Source organism: Cavia porcellus, unplaced genomic scaffold (assembly GCF_034190915.1).
Source record: "Cavia porcellus strain 051 isolate PalLab524CR breed Dunkin Hartley unplaced genomic scaffold, mCavPor4.1 scaffold_1, whole genome shotgun sequence".
Taxonomy (NCBI): domain Eukaryota; kingdom Metazoa; phylum Chordata; class Mammalia; order Rodentia; family Caviidae; genus Cavia; species Cavia porcellus.
In genome coordinates, this window is record NW_026947484.1 from 47364121 (window position 1) to 47391397 (window position 27277).

General features: G+C 37.4%; 1 protein-coding gene across 2 annotated transcripts in view; it reads left to right on the forward strand.

Annotated features, from left to right (window-relative positions):
• The window catches only part of Gpr137c (G protein-coupled receptor 137C), a 61520-nt gene that overhangs the window by 9840 nt on the left and 24403 nt on the right, over positions 1–27277 (forward strand). For both annotated transcript variants that reach the window (XM_063247746.1, XM_003471827.5), the window contains exons 2-3: positions 22183–22226; positions 23425–23653. In XM_063247746.1, the coding sequence (XP_063103816.1) occupies positions 22183–22226; positions 23425–23653 (273 nt within the window). The remainder of the gene's footprint in view (positions 1–22182; positions 22227–23424; positions 23654–27277) is intronic.

Below are 27277 nucleotides of genomic sequence, written 5' to 3' on the forward strand. Positions count from 1 at the left end.
TATTTCCTATAAAGGGCATCTTGGTGGACCTACCTCTTGATCCACTTGCTTGTAATTCTCTTTTTTTTCCTTAATTTAGTGTATCTAGGTGATCTATATTAGAAATTATATCCAACCTTCTGCCTCATTTCTGTTATGCTCTTTTTCCATCATTAGTTGTCTGTTTGTCTTCTTCATTTTGTTCTCTGCTCCATTCATTAGGCCTCTCTGCCACTGTTCCTGAAATCCTGGTATTTTTCTTTCTCTTTAGAATGTCCTGCAGTATTCTCACAGAGTTGGATTGGTGGTTGCGAATTCCCCCAATTGCTGTTTATCTTGGAAGCATCTTTTTTCTGCATTAATTTCTAGAGACAGTTTTTCAGGGTACATCAATCTGGACTGGAGGTTGTTTTCTTTCAGGGCTTGGAATACTTCACGCTTTTCTTGATTTGATGGTTTGTGCTGAGAAGTCTGCCATAATTCTGATGGACCTTCCTCTATAGGTTATCTGTTTCTTGTCTCTGACATCTTTTAATATTCTGTTCTTGTATTGGATTTCTGGAATCTTGATTATTATATGCCTGGATGTAGTTCTGTTTTGGTTGTAAGTGGCTAGAGTTCTGTATGCATCATACATCTGAGTATCATTTCCTTTTCCTATGTTTGGGAAGTTTTCCTTAATTATTTCTGTGAGTAGCCTTTGTAGTTCCTTTGTTTTTATTCCTGCTTCTTCATTCACATTCTTTATTCTTAAGTTATAGATCCTCTTGTCATCCTCTAGCCTTTGTATTGTTGCTGCTTGTTTCCTTGTTTTTTTTAAGAAATTTTTCCTTTCATGATCCCACATTGCAAATCTGTGCTCCAGTTTGGATAATCTATCCTTAGTTGCTTTCAAATAGTTTTGCCAGCTTTCCATGGAGTTTTAGTTTCCTGGTAATCTCTTTGAACCTGCTTCATGTTTTCTATGTTTTCCTTATATTCTTCATCAACTGATTCGCCCTTGTTTGTGTTCTTCCATTCTTCCATCTGTGTCTTGAGAGATGCTTAGCATTTCTTTTATTAATCTATTTATATCTTGCTTTACTTTGTTAAATATTTCACTTTTAACTCATCTATGAGTTCCTGAAGGTATTGCTTTATGTCCACTGGTGCCGTGTCTGGTATTACATGTTTGCCGTCCTCAATCTCCTTTGCATTTACCTTTCCTGGATCAATGTTCTCAGGGTTGGGGGCTGAGGACCCTTTCTTGTTGCTTCCTCTTCTCATATTTTTTGTTCCTTCCATACAGGTGTATATAGGAGGCCCCAGTTTCTTTCTTTGTTGGTTATGGTTCGTCTGAAGTGCTCTGACTAGGTGCTTCTGCCCACTGCAGTGTACTATGGAGGTACAAACAGGTAGTGTATGCTGGCCCCTCCCATCCAGGTCAGTCAACCTGCTGAGGGCTTCATTGCATTAGGGTGCACTGCCAGGTATATGGACTTGGTTTGGACTAACCTATTGGGTCTTGGCCGGGGGATGACCCAGGACAAGCACATCCCACCAATCCCACTTGAGAAGGGAGCAGCTGGCTGAAGTCACCACTGCTCCTTGTTCTCGCCAGTCTGCCTGGCCCCAGAATGTCATCTATTGGAACCCCTTTTTCTGTGGATTGGTTTTATTCCTGGCACTCACCACAGATGTCGATGAAGGTTCCCCACTAGCTCAACTCTCTGTTCAGCTCACTGACCCCCGACCTCAGTATGAGTGCATCTCCAGTGAGTTGAAGTGGCAGGCTTTTGGGTAGCTCGGTAAGTCTTGGCTGTTTGAGTTCAAGCGCTGCAGTGGGAGCACCAAGCCTTTAGCTGTTCCAAAGTAGCACCGGGACTGTATGTTTAATTGGTTTCTCTCAGCTTAGTTTGTGCCTGGGTCAGGAGGATCCATCTCCCTCTGCTCGGGACTCCCCAGGCTGTATTATTTTTGGAATCTAAGTTGACTATCTCAGGGAGCCTCTGTAACCTGCTGTTATCTATCCACCATCTTTACCGGAACCTCCCAGTGTAGGGTTTTTTAAGGCCAATTTCCAAGATGATTTTTATATAAAAGTACAAATTAGAATAGCTGAAACATTTGTAAAAGAATAACAAAGTTGGAGACTCACACTGCCTAATATTGTAAGATTTATTGCAAGTTACAGAGACCAAGACTGCAATGCCGAGAAAACACTAGACATATAGATCAACAGGAAAACCTGAATTCAACATACACATGCTATGTGTGTCTGTGTGTCTGTGTGTCTGTGTGTCTGTGTGACTATACACATAGCCAACCAAGTTTTTCCCAAAATGCTGAGGAAATTTAGAGAAGAAAAAATGTTTTGTCAGCATTATTTGTTGACATGGTGCTGGAATACTTGAGTGTCCTCATGGAAAAAGTGAATATAGAGTCCTAAACCATCCTTTAAAATCTACTGTAGATCATGGAACTAAATGTTAAAGCTGAAAAGACAGACTTCTTAGGATGTTTTGGGAATATTCTCTTAAGAAAATTGATAAATGAGGCTTTATTAAATATTAAATTTTTGTTTTTGTAAGACAATGAAAAGGTAAGCTACAGGGGTGGGAGAAAATAATTATAGCACATATATTTGGCAGAGTACATGAATCTAGAATAAAGAACACCAGCTCAGAAATTAGTAAAAATGATCAAAAGAGTTGAACAAACAGTTCACAAAAGAAGAAATGTACAAGAAGTATATGAAAAGATGCTGAAGATTATTAGTTACCAAGAAAAGGAAAATTACAACCAAATGAATTACTACTAAACATCACCTATTAAGATTAAAATTTAAAAGACTCACCTTAACATGTATTGTCAAAGATGTGAATCAATTAGAATTTATACCCTAATGAAAGAAATGTAAAGCTTCATAACCACTTTGGAAAATAGTTTGGCAGTGTTGAAAAAGTAAGGCATCACTGTCATAAAAGTGAGCCATTATAGTTTTAATTTCCCAAGAGAAAGGAAAGCATATGTGCATACAAAAGCTTAAATATGAAAGTTCATACAAAGCTTTTGTATGTATTTAAACTACTGACAGTTTCCCAAAACTGAAATTAAAAGTGAATTGATAATATGTACATCTACTCAAAGGAATACTGTTCTTAGAAGAAAACAACAGAGCTATGGACACACAAGTGAATCTCAGAATCAGTGTGCTGAATGAAAAAAGCTAGATCAAAAATACGTTTACATATAATACAAAGTTTTCTTAACTTTATAGAAAACTATATATAGAAAATGAAAACCTGTAGTCACAATAAATGGATCACTAGTTGCCTAGGGTCTAGAGCCAAAGGGAAGATGTACAACAAAGGGGAAAGATGAAATTTAGCGGATGTGGGAACATTATGTATTTGATTGTTATGATGGTTTCATAGCTTGGGTACCTCTTTCAAAACTCAGAATTAAATGACATAATAAGATGCTACATATATGTTACATATAAATAATATCTCAGTGAAATGTACCCCACCCAAAAAAGTGCAGGGCTGTTTACTCCAGTAATAAAAGTTAAACTAGAGCTGGATGAAGCAGTGCATGCCTGCAATCCAGTTTTCTGGGGGGCTGAGGCAAGAGGATCACTAGTTTGAGCTCAGCCTGGACAACTGAACAACTTAGCAATACCCAATAACATAAAAAAATAAAATAAAATGGGGAAGAAATGTAAACTATAGCTGCATCATTCTGTAGTTCTGCATAAATTGATAAAATTGCTTGAATAATTATTTAACTTCTCTGTGCCTATGTTCTATTTCTAAAAATGAGAATAATAATAGTAGTGCTTCATAGGATTATTGTAAGTATTAAATATAATTCACGCAAAATCTCGAGGGCTATGTGGCATATAGTGCTGATCAGTAATGATTATTAAATTTCAAGAATTAGGATTTTAGAGCCTACATTCTCTCACCCCAAAGTTGTTAAGTTAGAATTCAGAAACAAAAATAACTTGTAGAAGTTCATTTGGAAAATGTAAAACACTTATGAACACATGGGTAAAGGTAGAAATTGCACCGGAATTTAGAAAATACTCAGAATATGCCGGTCTTACCTCCCGTCATTTGATGGTACAGCAGAATTGTTATGCAGAAGTAAACTGAGAGCCGTGAATCTTTACATTAGTCAAAAGGAGCCTAAAACCTTTAGGTTAAAAAATACAAAAACAAGATCAATCCAAAGAAAACAAATACAATGAATTTAAAATGTTAGTAAAGTATACAAGAAAGAGGCCACAAAGCCCTGAACTTCCCAATGCCTTTAAGATCAGACTTCAGAGATAACCATGCACAGACACCAAGCTTCTCATTTCTCCTGCCATTCTAATCTGCCTTTGCTCCATCACTGCAAAATAGCTGTTGCCTGTGGTTCATAGTGACCTTCATGTCAACAGTTTCATTCAACATTTCTCAGTCCTCGTTCAGATTAACCTCTTAGCAGGAAATGACTCCTCCTGTCTTTCTCCTTAACACTTAATAGCACTCTCCTGATTTTTTTTATTACTTTGCTAGCTGCTTTTCAAGTTCATCTGCCTATGTCTTGCCATTTCTAAAGATTTAAACCTAAATATCATCTTTTCTTGCCAAGAGATCAGATCCACATTTGTGGCATAATGCCTCTTAAAGGAAGATGACTCACTTACCTCTGATCCTATGCTCGCAGATTGCTCCTCTGAGCCCTGGCTTTTTAGTGTCTATATTTACCGTCTAAATTTCTGAAGCACCGAGATTCAACCTGTCTCAGTTTGAGCTCATGATCTCTTCTCCCTCACCACCCTACACCTATGCCCACCAAACTGACTTCACTTTATTTCCTCATCTCAATGACTGGTACTGTGCTCCATTTATTATGTAATTGAGAAACCTGTAAGTCATCCTTGAGACTGCCTTCTGTCTCAACTCACTCACTGCATTGTTAAATTTTATCATCTCTTAAATCCATTCTCCATTGCAAAACTTGGGCCAATTTACCTATTCTAGCCCAAAGTGGGTAGGCTTCTAACTGCAAGGTCCCTGGGCTCTGGCATAGACCGGTTCCCTATACTCTTGTCACAGTTACTCTTTTAAACAAAAATCTAATTTTCTAATGTAGAAGTCCCCCAAGTCCCTGCACTGCCTGTATTAACTTTAAGATAAAGACAGTTTAATAAATGTACTATATAAGTCACTCGTTCAGCTACATCTCCAACTGTGCTTCTTGTTTCTTGTCACTTCAGCCACACTAAATGTTCTTTTAGTCCTCTGTACTTTCCATTTCCTTCTGTCACAGAGCCTCTACAAATTTTTTTCTTGATGTTTTAGAATGGCCTTTTCTCCTTTGCTTAGTTAGTCCTCTCAATCCTAGGGGATACTTCTTCAGAAAACCTTCACATCAGTGTCCAAGTAGAGACGATTGCAAAATTATAAGCTAGCAGAGTGTTAGGCTTTGGTTCTTCATGCCATAAACACACTTGCACTTTTACATTTGTATGATTCATTTATGTGAGCTTAGTAGACTGTAAACACCACGAGGAACAGGGACCAAGTCTGTTCCTGCCCAATCTAATACTTACCATGTGTTAGACGTTCAGCAACTATTGAATGAATAGCTTTTGTTCAATCTCTCCCAAGTATCCTAGGGAAGAGGAATCCCTGAATGTATAATATCACCACAGAAAAATGTCTACCAAAATTTTCTCTTTCCCCACATACCTACTTTCTTAGTTTTTTGTTGTTGTTGTTGTTGTTTGTTAGTTTGTTTTTGTCTGAGTCAGGTTTCACTATGCAGTTCAGGCTGGCCTTGAACTTACCTTGTAGCCCAAGTTGGTCTCATACTCACAGAAATCTGAGTGCTGGGGTTACAAGTGTGCGTCACCACATCTGGTCTTCTTTTCTTTCTTGTAGAATAGGTCTCAAATTCAAATGTTTAACAGGGCCTTTCTGATACTCTGAGAGACCATAGACAGCAGTGAGAACCAAATCCTAGAGCAAAATGCCTGCAGAGAACAGTCACACTGGTCCAGTTTAGCTGCAGGATGACATTGAAAAAACATCTGATATTTTCAAGATAAATCAGAAATTAAGATTTGTTAAAATGGAAAGTGACAAGATTCGCATACTGTTTAAAAATACTGTACATTAATGCTGTATAAACCAAGCAAAAAACTTTTTTAGGTCAAACCCATCCCACAGACTACTGATTTTTACTTTCTCATTCTCTTTCTTCTCCTTCCATATTGTCTTCCTTAAATGAATAAAAGAGGTAAATAAAATGTGTTTTTTAGAACTGTCATATAACAAAGTTACATTTGATGTCCATTAGTATTAGTTAAAAGGAAGTCTGATTTACAACTTATGGGAAAACGTGATGTTCTAAGTCTGATCAAATGTGAAGAAAGTACCATACCATGGAATACACCATTCTTAGCTGCCCTCTCTACATTTTAGATCACTTTAGATCATCTATTGTTTTACACCTATTTTGAAAGAAATTTTGCAGTTCTCAGCACCTAGCACTGTTACATATAGGCAGGGCCTAATGACTTGGATGACTAAACAAATTAGTGATAAAGTAATTTTTTAAAAAATGTTTCCTTTTTTCCACCCCACCCCATGCAAATCAGAACCTCTAACATAGCAACACACAGTGTTCATCTAAATTGTTATAAAGACAAACTTTTTAAAAATTAAGTGTCTTTATAATCGTATTATTTTAACTGTATTTAAGAGTATGTTTAAGATAATATAATTTCATTACTAGTCCTAAACCAGAAGTCTGGGAACCTAAATTCTAACTCAGGTTCTATACTTCATTTGGCTAATTGATAGCTGCAAACTCACTGATATTCTGAGCTAGTTTTCGGTTTTGTAAAGTGGTTAATTATGTAACATCCCTGTGATTCCAATAGAAATTTAAGGAATTTTACTAGAATTCTTTATTACCTGGTTCTAAGATATGTCTGGATTCTGTCTCTAAAATACAAATGCCATTAAACAATGCCATGTTAAAACTAATCAAACTTTAGTTTATTTAGCACCTGGGGACATTGCTGTCTGAAATATGATGTAGCTGGATGTTTCAAATCTCCCTGTTCTCATTTCTTTAAAAACAGATCCATCATAGCTGCCGTCTCCCATTAGCGTATTAATCACATCCTACAATTTGCTTTTCCAGCATTCGGTCTCTTAGAATCTAAAGCTTAAGTACGATCTTAAAATTTTGTGCTCTTTTCTCAGCTGCTACATAAAACTGTGTACTTCCTGATTCAGATTTTGGGCTTTGAGGTGACACTGTGTACTGAGGGAAGGTAGGAGCTTTTACTCTTTCATAGCTTCACTTTTGGTTCCTCCCGCCCTTTCCCTTACTTTCCAAGGAATTCTGTGGAAAAGACAGTTCTGTGTGAGGGTTGAGGCTAAGTAGCTAATTGGCATTTTTAAAAAAATCTGTTCTAGAAAGAATGGGGCATTTAACAGCAGAAATCCAGCAAGAACTCAAATCAGAATAGACAGAACATAAATACTTAGCAGTAACAGAAAATCCTTCTGGCCACAGTAGAAAAAGTGATATGATTATCTGCGAGGAGGATTACACATAAGCATGAGTTAACAAACTAGTATCAGTCATGGTTAAAAACTCCTGCTTTCTAAATGAGTTGTGGGTCTATAAACTAGAGACTAAAGGAATATGGATGGAACGATAGTAAAGAACTTGGGCACTGGAGTTTTCTTTCTTGGAACCTTGCTAACTGACCTTGAGCAGGTTACTTAACTCTTCTGTATCTAATTGCCCCATCTTTACAGTGGAGTTAATTGTGCCCACCTAATAGGGTTGTGAAGATTAAATGAAAAAATATTTTTAATACTGAGAGTAGAATCTGAACACAGTACGACTTGCCACAGTTTGTGACCATAGCACAGCACAAAAGGATGAAAGCTGACTCAAAGATTACTTGGAGTCAGCGCCCAATGTGTTCTCCAAGAGGGCCCACAGGCCATGCCATTAACAGAGACCATCAGTGGTTCAGCTCCTAACAGGAACCTCTGTGGCCTTTTATTGATGGAACCGGGAAGCAAGGATCAAGGCAAAAAGAAGGGTGTGTGGGCAGGAACTCACATAGGGGACAGGCGAAGGACAGGCTGGGCTGTCGAATGATCAACCTTGGGAGCAACTTAAACGAAAATGAAAATCGAAGTGTAGGGAGAATGAAGGCCTGAGCATTCGTTCCTTGAGGCAGTATGTTGGCTCCTACTTGGATTTGTGGCCCTGCAGGCTATCTTTTAATCGCTAGCCATGCGTTCCAGGAGATTTTGGCTGTGTGGCTCCAAAAGTCCCTTACCTCTGTACATCCATCTCATATAGACCTCTGACCACCACCCCTACAAAGACTCAAATATTAGCAATTGTTTTGCTTTGCTTTTTGTTTTTTGAACCCAGACTAGCCTCAAGTTTGCAGCATTCTGAGTGCCAGAATTACAAGTGTGCACCACCATGCCCAGTTACTATATTACTATTTTATTTAGGGAAAAAAGAAATGAGAAAATCCTTTAAACTAGGATTGCCTTCTGTCTGGCTTCCTTTTTACACATGTAAATTTCTAAAAATGCAATAGTCACTTTTTCCAATGTATGATAGGTGCCACTAAGTCTTTATGTGTAATAAAGGCAAGTTTGTGGCTGTTATCCCCATTATTCAGATGATGAACTGGGATTTGTACTAAACCACACTAGAAACTGGAGCTGGAGTTAGGCTCTTTAAGCTACGCTAGTGTTCTTTCTGCCACATTGTGGAATTGACAGATATTAAGCTAATGTCAGTGATGATAATCATCACTGCTTATATTTCAGACTGTTACAGTTCTTAAGAAATCAGCATCAAAGATAAGAAGCAGCACTCCTTCTGCTTTGTCCCTAGAATATTCTATTATGTCCTACTTCTTGGACATTCCGTCCCTTTTTCCTCACCGTTATTAAGCAGATGGATGTTCTCCAGTGAGCCTCTCTCTCTATCTTTACAAAGCAATTTTACTGTCTTCCTCACTTAAAAGCATGAAAGGTTTTATGAAAAGTCAGTAATATACAGTGGAGAATTTAGTGCTGGAAATTTTTTTAAAGGACAGCACAGTTTTAGTACAAATTCAATTTAAGTTGCTTTTCTAGGGCATCTGAATCTTTGCAGTCTGAGATTTGTAATTTTAAAATAAATTCCGGTTTGGTTTGGTTTGGTTTTGGTTTTGAGGTTCTTATATAGTTCAAATTGGCCTTGAACTCACTATGTAACCCATGCTAGCCTCAAATTCTCAGTGATCTTCCTGCCTACGCCTCCCAAATGCTGGGATTACAGATGTAGCACCATGCACAGCTACATAGGTTTTTGGTTTGGAAGTGGGGGTTGTTTTTTGTTTTTGAGGCAGTGTCTCACTATATAGTACAGGATCCCCTTGAGCTTACTTTTATAGCCCAGGCTGACCTTATATTCACAGTGATCCTCCTGCCTCAGCCTCCCAAGTGCTGAAATTATAGATATGCACTATCATGCCCAGCAACTATATAGTTTTTAAGCACAAGATATATTGAATTGTCTCTAGTGAATTCTTTATAATAAATTAAGAGTTCATTATAATCAGTTATATTTTGGGATTTTTTTAAATTTTAGGATATTTTCAATAATGAAAGCTCACAAATTTTTTCTCACCCATAAAATTAATACTTCATTTTGAAAATTTGGGGTGGTTATGTTTTTAAAAAAAAATACTTCAAATTAAGGGTGTAGAAAGGTTCCTGTAAGGGTGTAGAAAGGTTCCTGACAAAACAACACACAGTGAAGGTGTTAAAATGCTTATAGATCAGTGCATTCTACTAAACAGATAATATGATTTCCGAATGCATTTTTCTTGGCATGTTAATTCTACAAGCTAATTCTATTAGCTATTAATTGAACAGCTAGTAACTAGTTTCTGTGAGGTGCTGATGACATTAACATTAATAAAGCAGTACTTGTCACCTTGGCAAATTTACGAATGAGGGAAGTAGCTTTTCTTCTGTTCTTTGTTTTTGATCTAGTGGACTTCCTAGATCTAGTCTTTGCTTATCCTGTTTGCATCTGTCATTTTACTCTGCTTGTAGGGATAGATTTCTTCAACTTCCAGCTCTTCTCTTATTTTTTTTCTGACATAGTTAATTTCTACAAGCTTTTTTATTTTTTAATTTTTTTTCTGTTTCGTGAATGGAATATCTTTTCCTTAATCTCTGTGTCCACTGGTACTTTTTACTTAGGATTTTTTTCTATTTTATTTCCTTGATTCTATTTGTTTTCATCTCTTTTATTAAAGATTGAGCTTTCTGGTTATGCTTGCCTATCTGCTCAGTGGAAACTAAATAAGTGGATGAGGTGTGTATGTTTTGAGCTGTGCTATAGGTGATCTGGCTAGACTCTTATAGGGAACCCCTAATACAGGGGTTTAAGGATGTAGATCTTTCTTCTTGGGCCAATCAGATTCCTCAGGAGAGAAAATATTCCGATATTTCAGAGTAAAGATTGGAAATGTAGTAGGGCAAGAGGACTGAGATAGGGAAGAATCCTGTTACTGCACAGCATTAATCTTCCTGCTTTTAACATGCGGCAAGACTATCAGACTATCAGCTTGAACTTCAGGACATTGAACTTCAGGACATTGAACTTCAGGACAAAGGCTTTTTGGCAGGCTCCGGAGAGAGTCAATACCCAGATTTTCCCAGAGTGGAGAAGGAGCATTGCCCAGAGTATAGGCTAGTGAGTTAAGATTTAGGGATTTAACTGCTCCCAAATAGTTATTAATTACCCTTTTTTAGCCACTCTTATCTCTCAGTGTTTTCAAAACTTTTTTTTATTTTAAAGAGAATAAAACCAAGCAAAAACAGAACAAAGCCAATCAAAACAAACCAGTATAAGTGACACAGGACACAAAACAATAGGAAGTCAACAGTAGTTACCATAATGCCACCTGCTGTCTTCAAAATAGCTTCAGACATAGTAAAAATCAAAACAGAACAGAATACAGCCAATAAAACTAAACAATGAATGCAATAAAGGACTTCAAAACAAGATAATGGTAAATCCAAAAGGCTTGTTATATTCGAAACAGTTCCCCATGCCATTGAATACAATAAAATCAAACAAACAAACAAACAAAAAACCAGAATAAAACCCAACCCAACAAAACAATAAAAATGATACAGGACTTCAAAACAAGACAATAGGGAATCAACCATGGCCACCACCCTCAGAAACAGACCCCCACAAAATGCTACACTGCATATTGCCATCCTCTGAATAGATGATTAAACCACCAGCTTTAGACCTACAAAGTCAGTGAAACACTAAACACTACAAGCATTAAGTTGTATTCCACCTCAGTAGCCATCATCACAACCTGTGTTTCTCCAGATAAGCTGGTCTATTACTTCAGGGTGGGGGAGTTGGCTCTTGTTTCCCAGCCTGTACGCTGGAAGGGGCTGGTGTTTGGATCTCCTCCCAGCAGCTCATGCATGGTATTGATTTGCTTGGAGGATTTGCTTTTTGTTGACTTCTTGATCTCCCCCACAGTCCACAAATGGTGCTGACTCACAGGAAAAGGCTGGCCTCTGGCTGTCCCTACAGCAGCCTGCTCATGGTGTGGATTTGCAAGGGAGGACTTGCTTCCTATTGACTTGCTGTTCTCTTCCCCTCCTAAACTTTTTAAAGATTCCTAAATGTGTGTCAGGTTAGTTCTCAGCCTCTCACTACTACCTTGGGATTCATGTTTCTTATGTAGTCAGACTGCCCCTCTCCCTTATGAGGACTCACAGTTGCTATGCTCATGATTATAGTTTATCACAGTGAAAGGATATACAGAGTGAAATCAGTAGGAAAAAGTCACATAAGTCTGAAGTAAGCCAGCCAAAGACTTTTAAGAGTTGTTAGGTGGGAGAGTGCTTCATTTATTTAGCAGTGAGTATGATGATACATGTGAAATGCTGTCTACTGGGAAAATTATTGAAAACTCAGCACCCAAGTTTTTAACCAGGGTCTAATCATGTATGCAACTCTGCCAAACACATACTAAGGTTCCAGATTCTTCAAAACAAAGTATTCAATATAGACCACATTGTTTGCTCATTTTGTTATTTAATCCTCTCCTATTCCACTCAAACTTAGAGGTTTATGATTTTTATCAATATACTTTCATACTAGACCTTATTTCAGTTTTCCATACCAGGGAGACAATATGATGTTTACATATGTGAGTCTGATTTATTTCACCTATGACTATGGTCTGAAGTTGCATCCATTTGCCTAGAAAAGTCTCAAGTTTATCCTTCTTTTTGCCTGCGTGGTATTCCATTGTATAAAAATGGTAATTGTTTAAATGGAGAAATGAACTAGGAAGGGGAAAGGAAGGGAAAAGGGAGAAAAATGCAAAGTAGCTATACTATTACTTAGTTCAATGAAGAGAAAGGTTTGTGCTAATATAATCCATCAGAAAAATTTTTATGCCCATATCTTGTACTCTGAGTAACGCCTTTAAAAGAAGATGGCAATATGCAATGTATTGTTATTTTCCTATCTTCCTATTGTTACAAAATTCTGTTCCTTTTCTCAGTAAAATTTTAAAAGTTCATTCATAGTTCTTTTAGTAGAAATTCAGATGGGAAGAAAATTAGTATACTCAGTATTTACCTGGAAACTCACTTGATTATAAGTAATATTAATGTGATTATATAAAATAATTTTATATAATCTGTACTCTTAATGTGATTATATAAAATAATTTTATATAATCTGATTTTATATAGACCAGGTATAGAGATGAAACATTTAAACACTTTTATAGTATTAAAATATTATGTTCTAAGGAGAAATGCAAGGTGATGTATTCTAAAAGCAAGAACAAGTCACTGCAAAGAATAACGTTTAAAAAATAAATTTTAAAGTGAAATGTAGTCATTAGAAGAGAACAGTTGAGGAAAAGTATGACTTTCAGTTTATAGCTGATATGGCTAAAAACTTCATTTTTCATATATAGGCAGTAGCAACAAGAACCTTGACAGTGATCACCAGTCTCCACAGGAATTTGAGCAGTTGATGTGGAGAATTAGTTTTTCTGGTATTTGGAAAGATAGAGCCCACCTGCCGTGTATTGACATTAACAAGTTATATAGTTATGTTATTTACTAGTGTAAACTTAAAATCCACATAAATGCATTATGTTTCATGAATTATCTTCACTACCTTAATCACCCCTAATTGCTTATTTATGATATTATTTTCACTCACAATCATGTCCTAGTAGTTACATTCTGTAAAACACTATCAGACTATTAGGTGCTTTGGTTTGATTTGGTTTGAGGTCTTGAGTAATTTAAGCTGGCCTTGAACTCACCATGTACCCCAGTCTGGCCTTGAACTTGAGACAATCCTCCTGCGTCAGCCTTCTGAGTGCTGGATTACAAGCATAGCCACCGGCTCCAGCAGATCACTGTTTTTAACCTTGCTATCATCTGGGTATAATTTACGTACTTGATGTGTTTCTATCACCCACTGGAATACAGTCAACAAATCTGGGATGGTAATCAACTTTTAATTTTTTCCTTACCCTCCGCATGCTCACTATTCTGTGACCTGTAGTTTGAAGAGTTACCCTCCTACCCTGTGCCCATTTTCTTCTTCCTGTGATCCTCCTAAATGCCTTCATGAAAATCTAGCATTTCTCAGATGACACTTCTTGCTTTTTGCAGAAAAAAAAAAAAAAACCAGCTAACCTATTTTATTTCCCAGTCTTCCTTACTGAGGTCACAGCATCATCTTCTCTCTGAAGCTTGTGCCATCTGATTTGGTCATCACTGCTGTTATAATAATGTCCTTCTTCTGGGAAGAATCAGCAGTTTCTTCCCTCTTGCCTTGTCTCTTATAATAGACCATTTTCAAAGCCCGTGTTGATAACCCATCCAAAGTCTCAATTTAGTGGTTTCCCAGAGCTCCAAATCTTCCATTTCCATTTCAGCTTCCCATTAGCGTGGCCACATCTTGAAATGGTTTTGAAATGGAGCTGTTCTTAGCCAGGCGTGGCAGTGCACGTCTGGAGTTCAGTACTCTGGAGGGTCACAAGTTTGAACCCAGCCTCAGCAATTTAGCGAGAGCTTTTCTCAAAATACAAAAAAAATTAAAATACAAATAGAAAATGGCTGGGGATGAAGCTCAGTATGAAGACTCTAAGTTCAGTACCCAGTAGTGAGAAACACACACACACAGAATGAGAGAGACTGATTCTTCCTAACCAGTATCCTCTGTTTACGATTACACATCTTGAATTCATTGGTTCATCTGTTTTTCTCCCTCTTACCTCCTTTCAGTCACTCTGTCCCTTGTGGTCTCCGCACTCCATCCCATTCCTCATTGCTTAACATTTTGCAGTCCCAAAGTAGTTCGTGCACGAGAGTGAGTTCTTTCTCTCCCGTAGTTCCCAAAGTTTCCATTTCTCAATTAATATATGAAAAATGTAGCCTAAACAAATTTGAACTTTCTAAAATGGCACTCAGTCTTTTCCCATTAGAGTGTTTCAATTTCAAAATCAAGAAACGCTCGCTGTGTGTGGTGGCACATGCCTGTAATACTAGCACTCCTGGAGGCTGAGGCAGGAGGATTGTAAGTTTGGAACCAGCCTAGGCAAGTTAGTAACTTAGTGAGCCCCTGCCTTAAAATAATTTTTTTTTTTTTTACCAGTACCAGGGATCAAACTCACAACCATGTGCTTGCAAGGCAGGTGCTTATGCCGCTGAGCTAAATCCCCAGCCCCAAAATAAATACTTTTTAAAAGGGCTAAGAATGTAGCTTGGTGAGAAGGCCCTGGGTTCAATCCCTAATACCACAAAGAAAGAAAGAGAAAAAGGGAAGGAAATAGAGAAAAAAACCCATGCTGACAGCATCTCCTGTCAAGCCCCTGATTTTAACTGGACCTCTCTGTGTCTCAGTGTGTTCTTTTATAACACTTCTGTTCATGTTTTTCATGTTCCAACTGATTAAATCTAACGTCCCTTCCTGGGAGATGACCTTGCCTCCCACTTTACTAGACAAACAAAGTAGAATTGATTTGCCAAATTCTCATGCTCTTCTAAACATATCATTGTGCATCCACGCAATGTCAAAATTTATTTTAACAAAGAACTTGTCTGTAAATTGTATTAAATTTTCTATAGAGACCTCCAAGTTTTCCCTCAACTCAAAAATGTGTGTTTTCCTTTTCATGGCTAGTTTGCCAGAGCCTTCTTTAACAATTTAACTCTCTTTCCTTTTCTCCCGTGTCTCTCTCTACCTTATGCCTCATCTTTTCTACTTACTTCATTTTGGGCTTTTTTAAAAACAGTAACTGTAAAGAATCTTTTACTCTCCTTGATATCTAACGCAGAAACTCATCACCATTATACATACATATACCTGAACTGACAACATCAGGCTCGTGGATTAGAGAAAAAGACCACTCATGACACATGGCAAAAGCACCAGTGTCCTAACACCAGGTTTCCAAGATGCAGCCAACAGGGTAGCACTGTGAGAGGATGTTACCTGCACGGGTAGCAGGATGACCTCAAACTGGCAGGGATCCTCCTGCCTCAGTCTCCCCAGGACTGGGATCACAGATGGGTGCCACCACACCCGGCTAGACATTTGCCTTGGAATGTGAGCAGATTGTTATGAGGGACAGAGGAGTTATTTTTCCTGCAAGATGTCCTCAGGAAGGGAACTGTTCTCTCTATACTGCTTGGGAAATAAATCTTGCTTTGACCTTCATTTAAACACTACCTCTAGCTTTCAAAGCTGTTTGCCCTTTTGCAAACCCTTTTGCCTGGAAGATCCACAACATGCAAAATGCTGAGACATTCACAGAAAATTGTCACCCACGCAGGGTCTCCAGGTGTCTTTTAGGTTCAGATGTCTCTCACCTGGTCTGTACTTAACTGCCTCTGTCATCCTACTTCCCGGATGCCCTGCCCATCTCCTGTTTAGCTCCTAAACTTGAGCATATCACCGCATGGCATCTCATCCTGCATCTGTTCACTCAGGAATCTTCTACTCCAGCTTCAGCTATCACCACCGCTGGTGGCTGTAATTTCCTTCTTACATTGCAAAACTCGTCTTATTGCTGCCTGGAGGTAGTAGACCTTAAAAATAACAATCCCATGTCAGTAGGGCCCTCATGCTAACAGTTTTGATTTTTAGATTCAAAACCCAAGAATATGGTTTAGTAGGCTCACTCAAATTCAACCGCCTTTGACCTGGAATTCTTCATAGCTTATGGTCCCTTCAGAGATCCCTCAAACGTGGAATTGTATTACAGAGTCTGCAGAGGGTTGAAGTTTAGCTCGTCTTCTACTATCTCTCCACACTCCCCCAGACCACACTACACCACTGTATCAGAGTACTTGCATTGACCAGAATTCACTGCTCATTTACCCAACACTTTCTGAAAACCTAGTATGAGCCAGGCATTATGCTAGCAACTGGAGCTATAATCTGAAAACCTTACTGTCTTTCTTAAGAGAAAAATAAATATGTAAATAAATGCCCAGAGTGTGATTAGTACTAGAAGGACACAAAGCACATACATACTCTTTCCCCAAGGCATTTAACCTGACGATATGCAGGATGACACTCTGGGAAAGTATGGAAGGATGATTTGGAATTTGTTATGAAACTATATCCTTGGCAAAGTACAAAAGTGTACAAAGGCATGAAGATAGGAAACTCAAACCCTTATCTGAAGAGCTGTAAATATTTCAGAATAAGCAGAGTGTATTGAGGTAGAGGGATAAAGGGGTAAGGTAGGATGGGAAAGGGAATTAGATAATAAAAGACCTTTTGTCTACTCAAGTGGTGGAGACTTTCCTAGACTTGTATGATCACATTTATCTTTTTTTTGTTGTTTATTTTTTAAATTTATTATTTTTTTAAAAAATTTTTTATTTTGAAGAGAATAAAACCAAACAAAACAGAATAGAGTCAATCAAAACAAAACAATGAAAGCAATACAGGACTTCAAAACAAGATAATGGGAAACCAACAACAGTAATCATAATGCCTCTTGTTATCTTCAAAGTAGCTGCCCGTATCATCAGACATAATAAAATCAAACAAAAGAAAATAGAATAAAATCAATCAAAACAAAACAGTGAAAGCAACGCAGGGCTTCAAAACAAGATAATAGTAAATCAATAATGGCTACCATAATATATTTTGCTATCTTTGAAATAGCTGCCTATGCTATCATATATAATGAAACCAAACAAAACAGAACAATGAAAACAATACAGAGTATCAAAACAAAATAATAGATTAACAATGACCACTGTCTTCCCTTTTTAGACATTTCACTTTCACAATATCTATTGTGTATTTTGGATCCCATTAACTCCTTTAGTTTTCTATACTAGGGAGACAACACAATGTTCACCCATGTGACTGAACCATTTCACCCATGAGCATGATCTCAAATTGTATCCATTTACCTTTATAGCTGAGTAGTCTATGGTATAAAAATGCCATATGGTATAAAATGCAAGCTACCCCTGCTTTTTTCTGGTTCCCTGTCACATTGTTTTCTCTCCTTTGACTTTCAGTTTATGAATTTCCTTTCAAGTTAAAAGTATTTCTTGTATAAGGTATATTGATGGATCCTGTCTCCTGATCCACTCTGCCTGTACTTCTTTTTATTGGTGAATTGAGGCCATCTATATTAGTGGTTATGGCCAATATGCACTGGCTCATCTCTACCTTGCTATCTTCCTGCTATTGGCTCCCTGTTTTTCTCCTCCATTCAGTTGCTTGCCCCATTTGGTGATCCCTTTCTGCCACTGTTACTGGAACCATGGTATTTTTCTCTCTCTCTAGAATGTCATTTAGTATTCTTTGTAGGGTTGGTTAGGTGGTCATGAATTTCATCAATTGTTCTTTGTCATGGAAGTATCTTGTTTCTCCACTAATTTTGAAAGATAGTTTTGCTTGGTACATCAATCTGGGCTGGAAGGTGTTTTCTTTGAGGACTTGAAATACTTTACTCCAACCTCTTCTTGACTTGATGATTTGTGTTGGGAAGTCTGTTGGTATTCTGATGTTGGGATATTCCTTTATAGGTGATCTGTTTCTTTTCTCTAACAGCCTTGAATATTCTATTCTTGTGCTGAATTTCTGGGATCTTGATTATTATATGTCTAGGTATGCTTTATTTTGGTTATGGCTAACTGGGTTCTATATGCCTCACTTATCTGCATGTCAGGTTCTTTTCCCAGCTGGGAAGCTGTCTGCTATTACATCCGTAAATAGACTTTTTATGTAATTTGTGTTGACCCCTGCTTTTTCACTGACACTTAACACTCTTAAATTATTTTTCTTTACGTCGTCTTTACAGCCCTTGACTTGTTTCTTGGTTCCTTGATAATTTTTAAGAGATCTTTCCTTTCATGATTGCTAGCTGCAAGGTTTGAAAGTCTATCTTCAGTTTCTTTCAAGCAGTTTTTCCAGCTTTCAAGGGAGTTTTTAATTTCCTGGATATCTCTTTGAATTTGTTTTATGCATTCTAAGTCTTTCTTGTATTGTTCATTCAACATTTCCCTCATTTTCTGTGCTCCTCTATTTTTTTAACTGTCTTCTTTAGAGATGCTTAGCAATTCTTTTGTTATGTTGTTCATTTCTTCCTTTACCTGAGGTAGTATTTCTGTTCTAATTTCTTTTATAGCCTCATGAAGTTGTTTCTTTACTACAGTTGCCATCACTTCAGAAACTTTAGGTGTGCCTATCCTGATCTCTTCCACATTTACATCTCCTGGACTTGTTCTGCCTGGGTTGGAAGCCAGAGACTGCCATTTGCTTCATCATCTTGACATTTTCCTGGGTTCTTCCAGACAAGCGGGTAGTGGGGTCCCAGGCACTTCTTACATTGGCTACAATTTCTCCAAAGCATAACTGTTTGGTTCTCCTGGCCAGTGCTGGCTACCAGGTGTCTGATGGTGGCCATTGGGTGCGCTGGTATGGTACTGGCTGCTGCTTTTCCCAGCCCACGCTGGCTACCAGTAGGAAGCATCCCAGATGGTAGCTGGTATGCATGCAGGGACAGGGCTGGCCAGACTGAGCTGGTTGCATGTGGGAAGCAACCCTGATGGCAGTTTTTGGCTGTTTCAGTCCATAATCAGCTGGTTCCAAGGCAGGATGGCATGGCACAGGGCAATACTTTAAGACAGCAGCCAGCTTTTTAAGATAACAAGAGGCATTACGTTAACCATTGTTGATCACCTTGTATTTTGTTTTTACATTATGCATTATGTTCATCCTTTTCATTTGAGTGACTGTCCTGGTATGTCACATTTGGTTTTACTTTCTTCAAAAAAAAAAAAAAAAAAGTAATAAGAACTGTGGGAGTAATAAAACCCAAAATGTGTAATTGTCATTGTACAAAAGAAAGGAAAAGAAAGTTCTTTAAAAGATATAACTGCATATATATTTAAGTGTATAAGATAGATAACCATATTACTGAGTTTTGTTAGATCATTGAACAAAACTGTTTGCAATCTCACTGTTTGAAAGTCCTCTCTATATGCTTTAATTTTGTAACTTCAACAACTATTTCTAAGAGGACAATATGTAATTAACTAGTGATTTCCTACTGTTTATTTTTTCTGAAATTCTGTATAACTTGTACCCTTTTTCTGGTTTTTTTCTCCTTAAATAAAATTTTAAAAAAAGAGACATAAAGATTATCATGAAAAAAAAAAAAAAGCTGTCAGCAAAAGCAGCCAAGAAGAAAAGGCCACATTTACCTTTTAAAAAGAAGCTGCCCATCATAATAACTTGTTTAGGCAAGAATTGTTTATATATTAAAACTAGTAGAAGAAAATTGGAAGAATAGAAGATAGATAATTTCTAAATATCATTTCACATAACATTTATCACATTGGGGAAAACAATAAGTGGCAAAAACCCTACAGATCTCATCCTAATCAATTAATCAAAGCTAGCACCATAGTAACAGGACAAATCAACATCATGACCTGATGTGCATTGAGAAACATCATCAGTTTCTTCCAAACACATAACCAAATTTAATCATAAGGAAATAGCAGGTAAGCCAGGCATTGTGTCTTATACCTGTTTTCCAAGCACTTAGAGATTAAGGGAAGAGGATTGCAAGTTCAAGCACAAGCTGGACAACTAGGCAAGGCTCTGTCTCAAATGTAAAAAAAAATTTTTAAGACATTTTTTGAAGTCATATAGTTGAATGCAGAGACTCTGGGCTCAGTCTTTTATACCACCCACAAAAAGTAGTAAACTCAAGGCTGAAAAGCAATATACAAGATCAGTGCTTTACATTCTCCAGAACTGTAAAAGACACAGGAAAGACATAAAAATTAAAGGAGATTAAATACATATGATGTTTGTTTGCAGTGCATGACCCTTGGATACTTTTTCTAGTAAAGGATGTCACTGAGACAATTGGCTGAATATAAGTAAGATCTATAAATTACATTGTCATATTTTTCCAATATCAATTTTGATTTTTATATAGCAGTATAACAGTTATATAAAAAATTTCCTTTTAAAAGTATATACAATGAAGTACTTAGGGGTAAAGGAACATCACAACTTACTGCCGAAAGAGTCTTAAAAATCACATCTAATCTAGGTATGTTGTCACACATCTGTAATCCCAGTACTCAGAAGGCTGAAGCAGGAGGATTGTTGTGAGCTCAAGGCTAACCTGAATTGCATAGCAAGACTCTGTCTCAAAAAAACAACAGCAAGAAAAAAATCACACCTAGAACATAGATGTTCATAGCAGTATTTCTCATAGTAGGTAAAAAAGGTTAAAATTTTTAGCCAAGTGTCCATGGAGGGTTGAATGAATGAGCAAAATATGGCATAGACATATATGTTAGTTATCCTCGAAAAATGGACATTCTGTCAAATGCTACACTGTAAAGAAACTCTGAAGACATTCATGTTAGCTGAAACAAATCAGTCATAAAGGGACAAATATGGTATGAGTCTACTTGTAAAAGGTACCTAGAATATGGTAGGCAAATATAAAGAGACTGAAAAGTAAATGGTGGTTGCCACAGTAACCAGAAGTCCTCCTGGACTCTGTACAGTTTTCCCCCTTAACCTTTGCCTCTTACCCCTCCCTGGATAAATTAGGATTTCTCCCTTCCTAGATCTTGTGATAGCGTCTTTTGCCCTTATGTCACAGTGTGTCAAAATAAATAGCTTACCTATTGCTTCCATATAATGAGTGCCTCGAAAGCAGAAGCTGGTCGTTTATGAATCCCTGATACCTTTCATAGATGTTAATAGGGGTGCAGAAAAGTTTGAATGAATTACTAAACGCCTACACTACCTTTGTTTGTAACATTTTGTACTTTCTTCTTTCTTTCCAAGGCACCAAAGTTCAGTATTCTTGTACTTGGTCTTCCTACTTCTATCCCATAGTTCTTTGTACCACGTGTATAATAATGCCAGATTACTAGAATTCCATACTTTGGAATACCTGTCTGGAAACTTTCATTATCTTCCTGTTCCTTAAAGAACAAAGTCCAAACTCAGCAGTAAGGACTTGAGGCCTGTCTCATTCTGCTCCCAGACTATACCGTGTTCCTATCATACTCTGTTTACCTACCGGCATAACTTCAGCACTCAGCTTTTGCAAGACAGTGAAAGAAGGAAGTCTACTAAATAAGATCTGTGCTCATTATCTTTGTGTTTACTTTTGATCTCGTTTTCTGTTATTCATCCTATGAGAAAGGGAAATAATCTTAGAGAACATTCAGCCATATTCATATTTAAGTGAGAAGTTCTATTTTAGGGCAAAACATGAGTAATATAATAAAGCTTAGGATAGGTGGCCACCAGCACAATGTCTGCCTCATAGAAAAAGTTCAATAAGCATTGAAACTGAATTAACTTTGTTGGAATTTTGAAGGTGGAAATTTCAGTTTAGGACTAAAAAAAGAAAACTATTTACAGTTTTAAACCTTTGGAAACTTGCCTCTCCTTGCTTCACAGTAATTTGATTTAACTCTGAACTTTTTTTTTGCTATTATCATTTGTTGTGTTGCTTTGAAACCCAAAGTCAAAACAAATTGGAGACGATTAGATTACATGTTTTCAACACTTTGTATACTCTCTTTCTAGGTTATATGTAAAGTCAGATGTGCCACTGAACTTGACAAACACAAGTAAGTTTCACGAGTACCTAAATTTCTGCCTAAAAGATCTAAAGGATTAACTCATTAATATTAATGATTAGTATCTAAAAGCTGTAGGGAGTTTTAACAGTGCACTGCTCATGATGAACGAAAGGGGTTGTTGCCAGGCATGGTGGTACATGTCTGTAATCCCAGCACTTGGGGAACTGAGGCAGGACTGCCGTGAGTTCTAGGCCAGCCTAGGCTACCTAGTGAGTTCAAGGCCAGCCTGCAATACAGAGCAAGACCCTATCTCAAAAAAAGAAAACAAACAAACAAATAAAAAAGATTTTTGGTTGTAAAATAAATTTCTGGATCATATGTGCTTAATTTGGGGATATAAAAGGCTTTAATGAGTTGCTTCCATACAGAAAGTGGTTATTGATAGTTGATATGGATAGCCACACTTAACTGAATCTTTTTTTGTTTAATTAAGTGGTCTAATTTTTCTTACAGGGACAGGATTAAGTGAGTTGTTTTGTATTCATAGTAAATGTGCATCTTTATGAAAAGATGAAGTATTGATCCGTGCTTCAAACTGTATATATCCTGTCCTTATGTTCTCCTTAATCAAATTTTTCCTTCATAAAGTTTACTATAATCAGGAGTTCATGGGATTGAATATTATTTAAAACAATTTTCCTTACCTCTTAAAATTACTATTAGATGATAAGTTTATATTTAGAAAATGAATACAGCATGTTCCTTTTCTAGGCGAATTTTAAAGTCTGGTAATTATCAGAATGAAAAAGTCAGTGAAAAATATACTTAGTGGTTATAAAGATGAAAACTCAGGGCTAGGGATTTAGCTCAGTGGCTTAAGCACCTGCCTTGCAAGCAGGCAGTCATGAGTTCAATCCCTGGTACCGATAAAAAAAAAAAAAAGATGAAAATTCCAAGATTGCTTGAAATAGTGTTAAGCAGTCCTATATTATCTTCCTGGTAGAGATAAGTAAATTCCAATCCACAAGAGATCATTTCTTAATTAATGCTTTAAAATCTATACCCTTTTAAAATGGATTAGATACTAAATTCATAGCAGCACAAATATTGCAAGTAACTAAGAGATCACTAACTTTGTGTTTAACTAAATTATAAACGTTTTAAACTGAAGAAATTCTTATGCCTAAAATGATAATTAACTCCTAAATCATTTTATTACATCTAACAAACTCCTTTTTTCTTCCAGAATTCTTCTGCATTTGGGCTTTATACTGGCAAGCCTTCTCTTTTTAGTGGTGAACTTGACTTGTGCAATGTTAGTCCACGGAGGCGTTCCAGAAAATCAGTTGAAATGGACTGTGTTCATTCGAGCATTAATTAATGACAGCTTATTTATTCTTTGTGCCATCTCTTTAGTTAGTTATATATGCAAAATTACAAAGATGTCATCAGCAAATGTCTACCTCGAATCAAAGGTAAGTGCATTTCTTAACTTTGCACTTGAAAATCTTAATTTCACATTCTTATCCTGGGTACCATATTTTAATGGAAAGTTATGGATTTGGTGGTTGTTGTTATAGTTTTTGTTTTGAGACAGGGTGTCTGACTGTGCAGTTCAGGCTGGCCTCGAACTTGAGGGTGCTCAGCCTCATGAGTGCTGGGATTACAGGCATGCGCCACCACACCCGGCTTATGTTGCTTTTCAACAAAAGTATTCTGAATAACAGCCACATTTCAGAGCATGAAATAATAGCCACTAGCAATTAAAGGCTTTTAAAATTTTGATCCTTAGTAAACAGTGATTTAAAAAAGAAGCTTTGCTACATGTATTTTCTGTGATGATGCATTAGAGGCTAGTCAGGTGGCATAAACCAGGATATGTATGAATGGGCCAACAGTAGTCTCACATATAAAACTGCAATAACAATTTAAGATTTTATTTGGTAAGAGTGGCAGTATATTGCTATTAAACAAATTTACCAAATTATGTCTATGTACACTTGGCTTAGCAATGTAAAGAAATCATACAGGTAAAGGGTATTTATTTGTATGAAGGTTTAGAAAATGTTACATTGACCTATAATGTGAAGTACATGTTATGATCAAACAGCTACTCCTACCTTGTTTCTCTTTTTCTTTACATTTTGGAAAAAAGTCAAGTGTGAATTCATGGTTAAGGAAGAACCGTGTTAGTTCTGCTGTAGAGTGACCAAGAAGCTGAGCGTTGAGTTGGTCACCGCAGGGGACTGTGGTTTTGAGTGGGACAGCACAGCTACATGGGGGTGGGGTGGGTGTACCCAGGAACACATTTTCTGCAGTTCCTTGCCCAGAAAAACATTCTTAAATTCTCTATCATTGCTTATTCACTAAAGATAAGCAAGGTAATATTTTAAACAGAACCATTCCTTGAAATATTTTTAGACTTCTCTGTTACCCTTAACGTAGTCCCAGTACAGTGCTGTCATTAAATATATGGTATCAACCTGTCCTTTAAATTTAGGCAAGGGTTTTCATTTTACTTTTTAAACATCTTTCAGTGAAATGCTAAATATATAACAAGAGATAGAGAGGGGAAGAAAGTAAAACTTTCAAGCCCATTAGTCATACCTAAAATATTATTTTATTCCACTTCTAAAGATTTTTTAAAATTTAAATATCTTAGTAAAAATACTACTGTCCCTGTTACTTTTGGACATTTCTACCAGCTTAAATATGATTCTTTTACTACTTATAACTTGTACCTCTCTATAGCTCTCTCATCTTGTCATTCTCATCATCTTTAATTCCTGTCATTCATTCAGACTCACATTTGTAGGATTCTAATGTCCACTTCTTCATTTAAAGACTATCTTCTAATGGGGCTGGGGATTTAGCTCAATGGCATAAGCGCCTGCCTTGCAAGCAGGCAGTCGTGAGTTCGATTCCTGGTACCAATAAAAATGAAAAAGACAAAAAAAAAATAAAGACTATCTTCTCTCAGTTTTTCTCCACTGAGTAATTTGGTAGGAAAAAGAACAAATTGAGTGTAACTATCAATATCTATTATATACCAGGAGGTTGCTTTCGTCACATCATCTCCTGATGAGGTGATTTGTGATACTGTGATTCAATGAGACGTGTATATTTCATCCCTGCCCCTGGTTCCTGGCTCACAATTCCTTAAAAGCCATAGAACCTTTGCAGTAATTAGGGTATCTTTTCCAAGATGGCAGGTAGTAGGGGTCCCTAGAGAGCTTCTCAATAGGCACTGGTCACAAGAAAGACCTCAGCTTTCAGGCAGGGTGGTGCTCACCTGTAATCCCAGGAGGCTGAGACAGCAAGATCACTGCAAGTTCAAGATTAGCCTGGGCTACATAGTGAGTTCAAGACCAGCCTGAACTACAAAGTAAGATTTTATCTCAAAAAAGAAAAGCATGATTAGACTCAGCCCTAACCCACTATCAATTTATAAGAACAGGTTTTGTTTTCTTCCACAGTTTTAGAGATTTTGGCCCATAACTATTTCACCCTATTGTTTGGGCCTGTTTTGAGGCAGAAGTGTGTGGTAGAGCAAACACACTTGATCATGACCGTTATGGTTTGTCTGGATGTACCCCCCCAAAGCCTCATGCAGTCATGGAGATGGCTTCTAGAGTTTGTGAATGACTCATGGTCCAATGCTGGGACTATGGATGTGAGTGCTACACCCAAGTGGACGTGGCCTACATACCATAATAGGGACAAAAAGAGTCTTCTCTCCATGCTCCTCCCCTTTTGCGCTTGTTGCCTGTGCTTTTTTTCAATTGCCATGAACTGTTGCGCTGTGACATTCTGCCTTGGAGCCAGCTGATCATGGACTGAAACCTCCACAAACTGTGAGCTAAATAAACTTTTACTTCCCTAACTTTGGTGTCTGGTATTTTGTCCCAGCAACAAGAGAAAGTAACCAAGACCATAGCCAAGGAAGCAAGAAATGAAATGAAAAAAGTAGAAAAATAAAAGGCAAGAGTCCCCTAATCTCCTTTTAGAACATATTCCCAATAAACTAAAGTCCTTTGACAAGGCCTCACCTCCCAGTGTTTCACCATCTCTCAGTACAACCACCCTGGTTACCTAGCCTTTGACATAGGGATTTAAGATTGTGTGTAGCATATATGTATGTAGTGAGACCTCAGTAAAACCCCAGACCAGGTGTGGGGAGCACCCAGACCCCAGACCACCAGACTGTAGAGGGTGAGAGGGAGGCATAGAGCATAGGAGTTCCACAGCCTTTCCCCACACCTGCCCAGCACAATTCTCCACTGAAGTGCTTCTCTGCATCCTTGGTAAATATCCTTTAGAGTAAAGTGGTGGATGTGTGCCCCTGAGTTTTGAAACTGACTATAGCAAGTTAATCTAACCCAAGAAGGGGACCCCTGGAACCCCAGATCTACAGCCCATTGGGCAGAATTCTATGGGACAACCTGTGCTTTTGGCACCTGGAGAGCAGGGTAGGCTCATGGGACCTGATGCTGTCTCTAAGGCAGGTCATGTCAGAACTAAAACAAATTATAAATTATAGGGCTTTCATTAAACATCCTCTGGAGAATTGCATGTATTTGGGGAGTTATACGAGCACATTTTGGTATAAGAAGGATTGCTTTTCACGTCAGAAGATCTTGTTATTGAACATGAGAGAAAAAGGGAGACAGAGACGGATAGAGATAGACAGAGAAAGACCGACTTTTCTTAACCACTCAAAGTTCTTTCCTATACTGATTACTATTTTATCACTCTTTTTATTATGTTCATAGCCAAAATTATTGTCCATTTGTTTGTATATATTTTCTGGGTTTTTTTTAACCACAAGTATAAGTTCTTGTCTCTTGTTAATTTTTCCAGCTTTTTGTTTAAAATAATGCCTGGCATATAGTAGATGTTTTTTCTTTTTTAGGGGAGGGGTCTTTTTTCTTTCTTTTTTTCCCTAGTACTGGAGATTGAATCTAGGTAGCCATATTGAATTACACTCCAAACCCTTTTTTGTTTGTTTCTTTTGATAAAGAGTCTAGCTTAGTTGGCCAGGCTGGCCTTGAACTTGTGAGCCTTCTGCCTCAGCTCCTGAGTAGCTGGGATTACAGGCA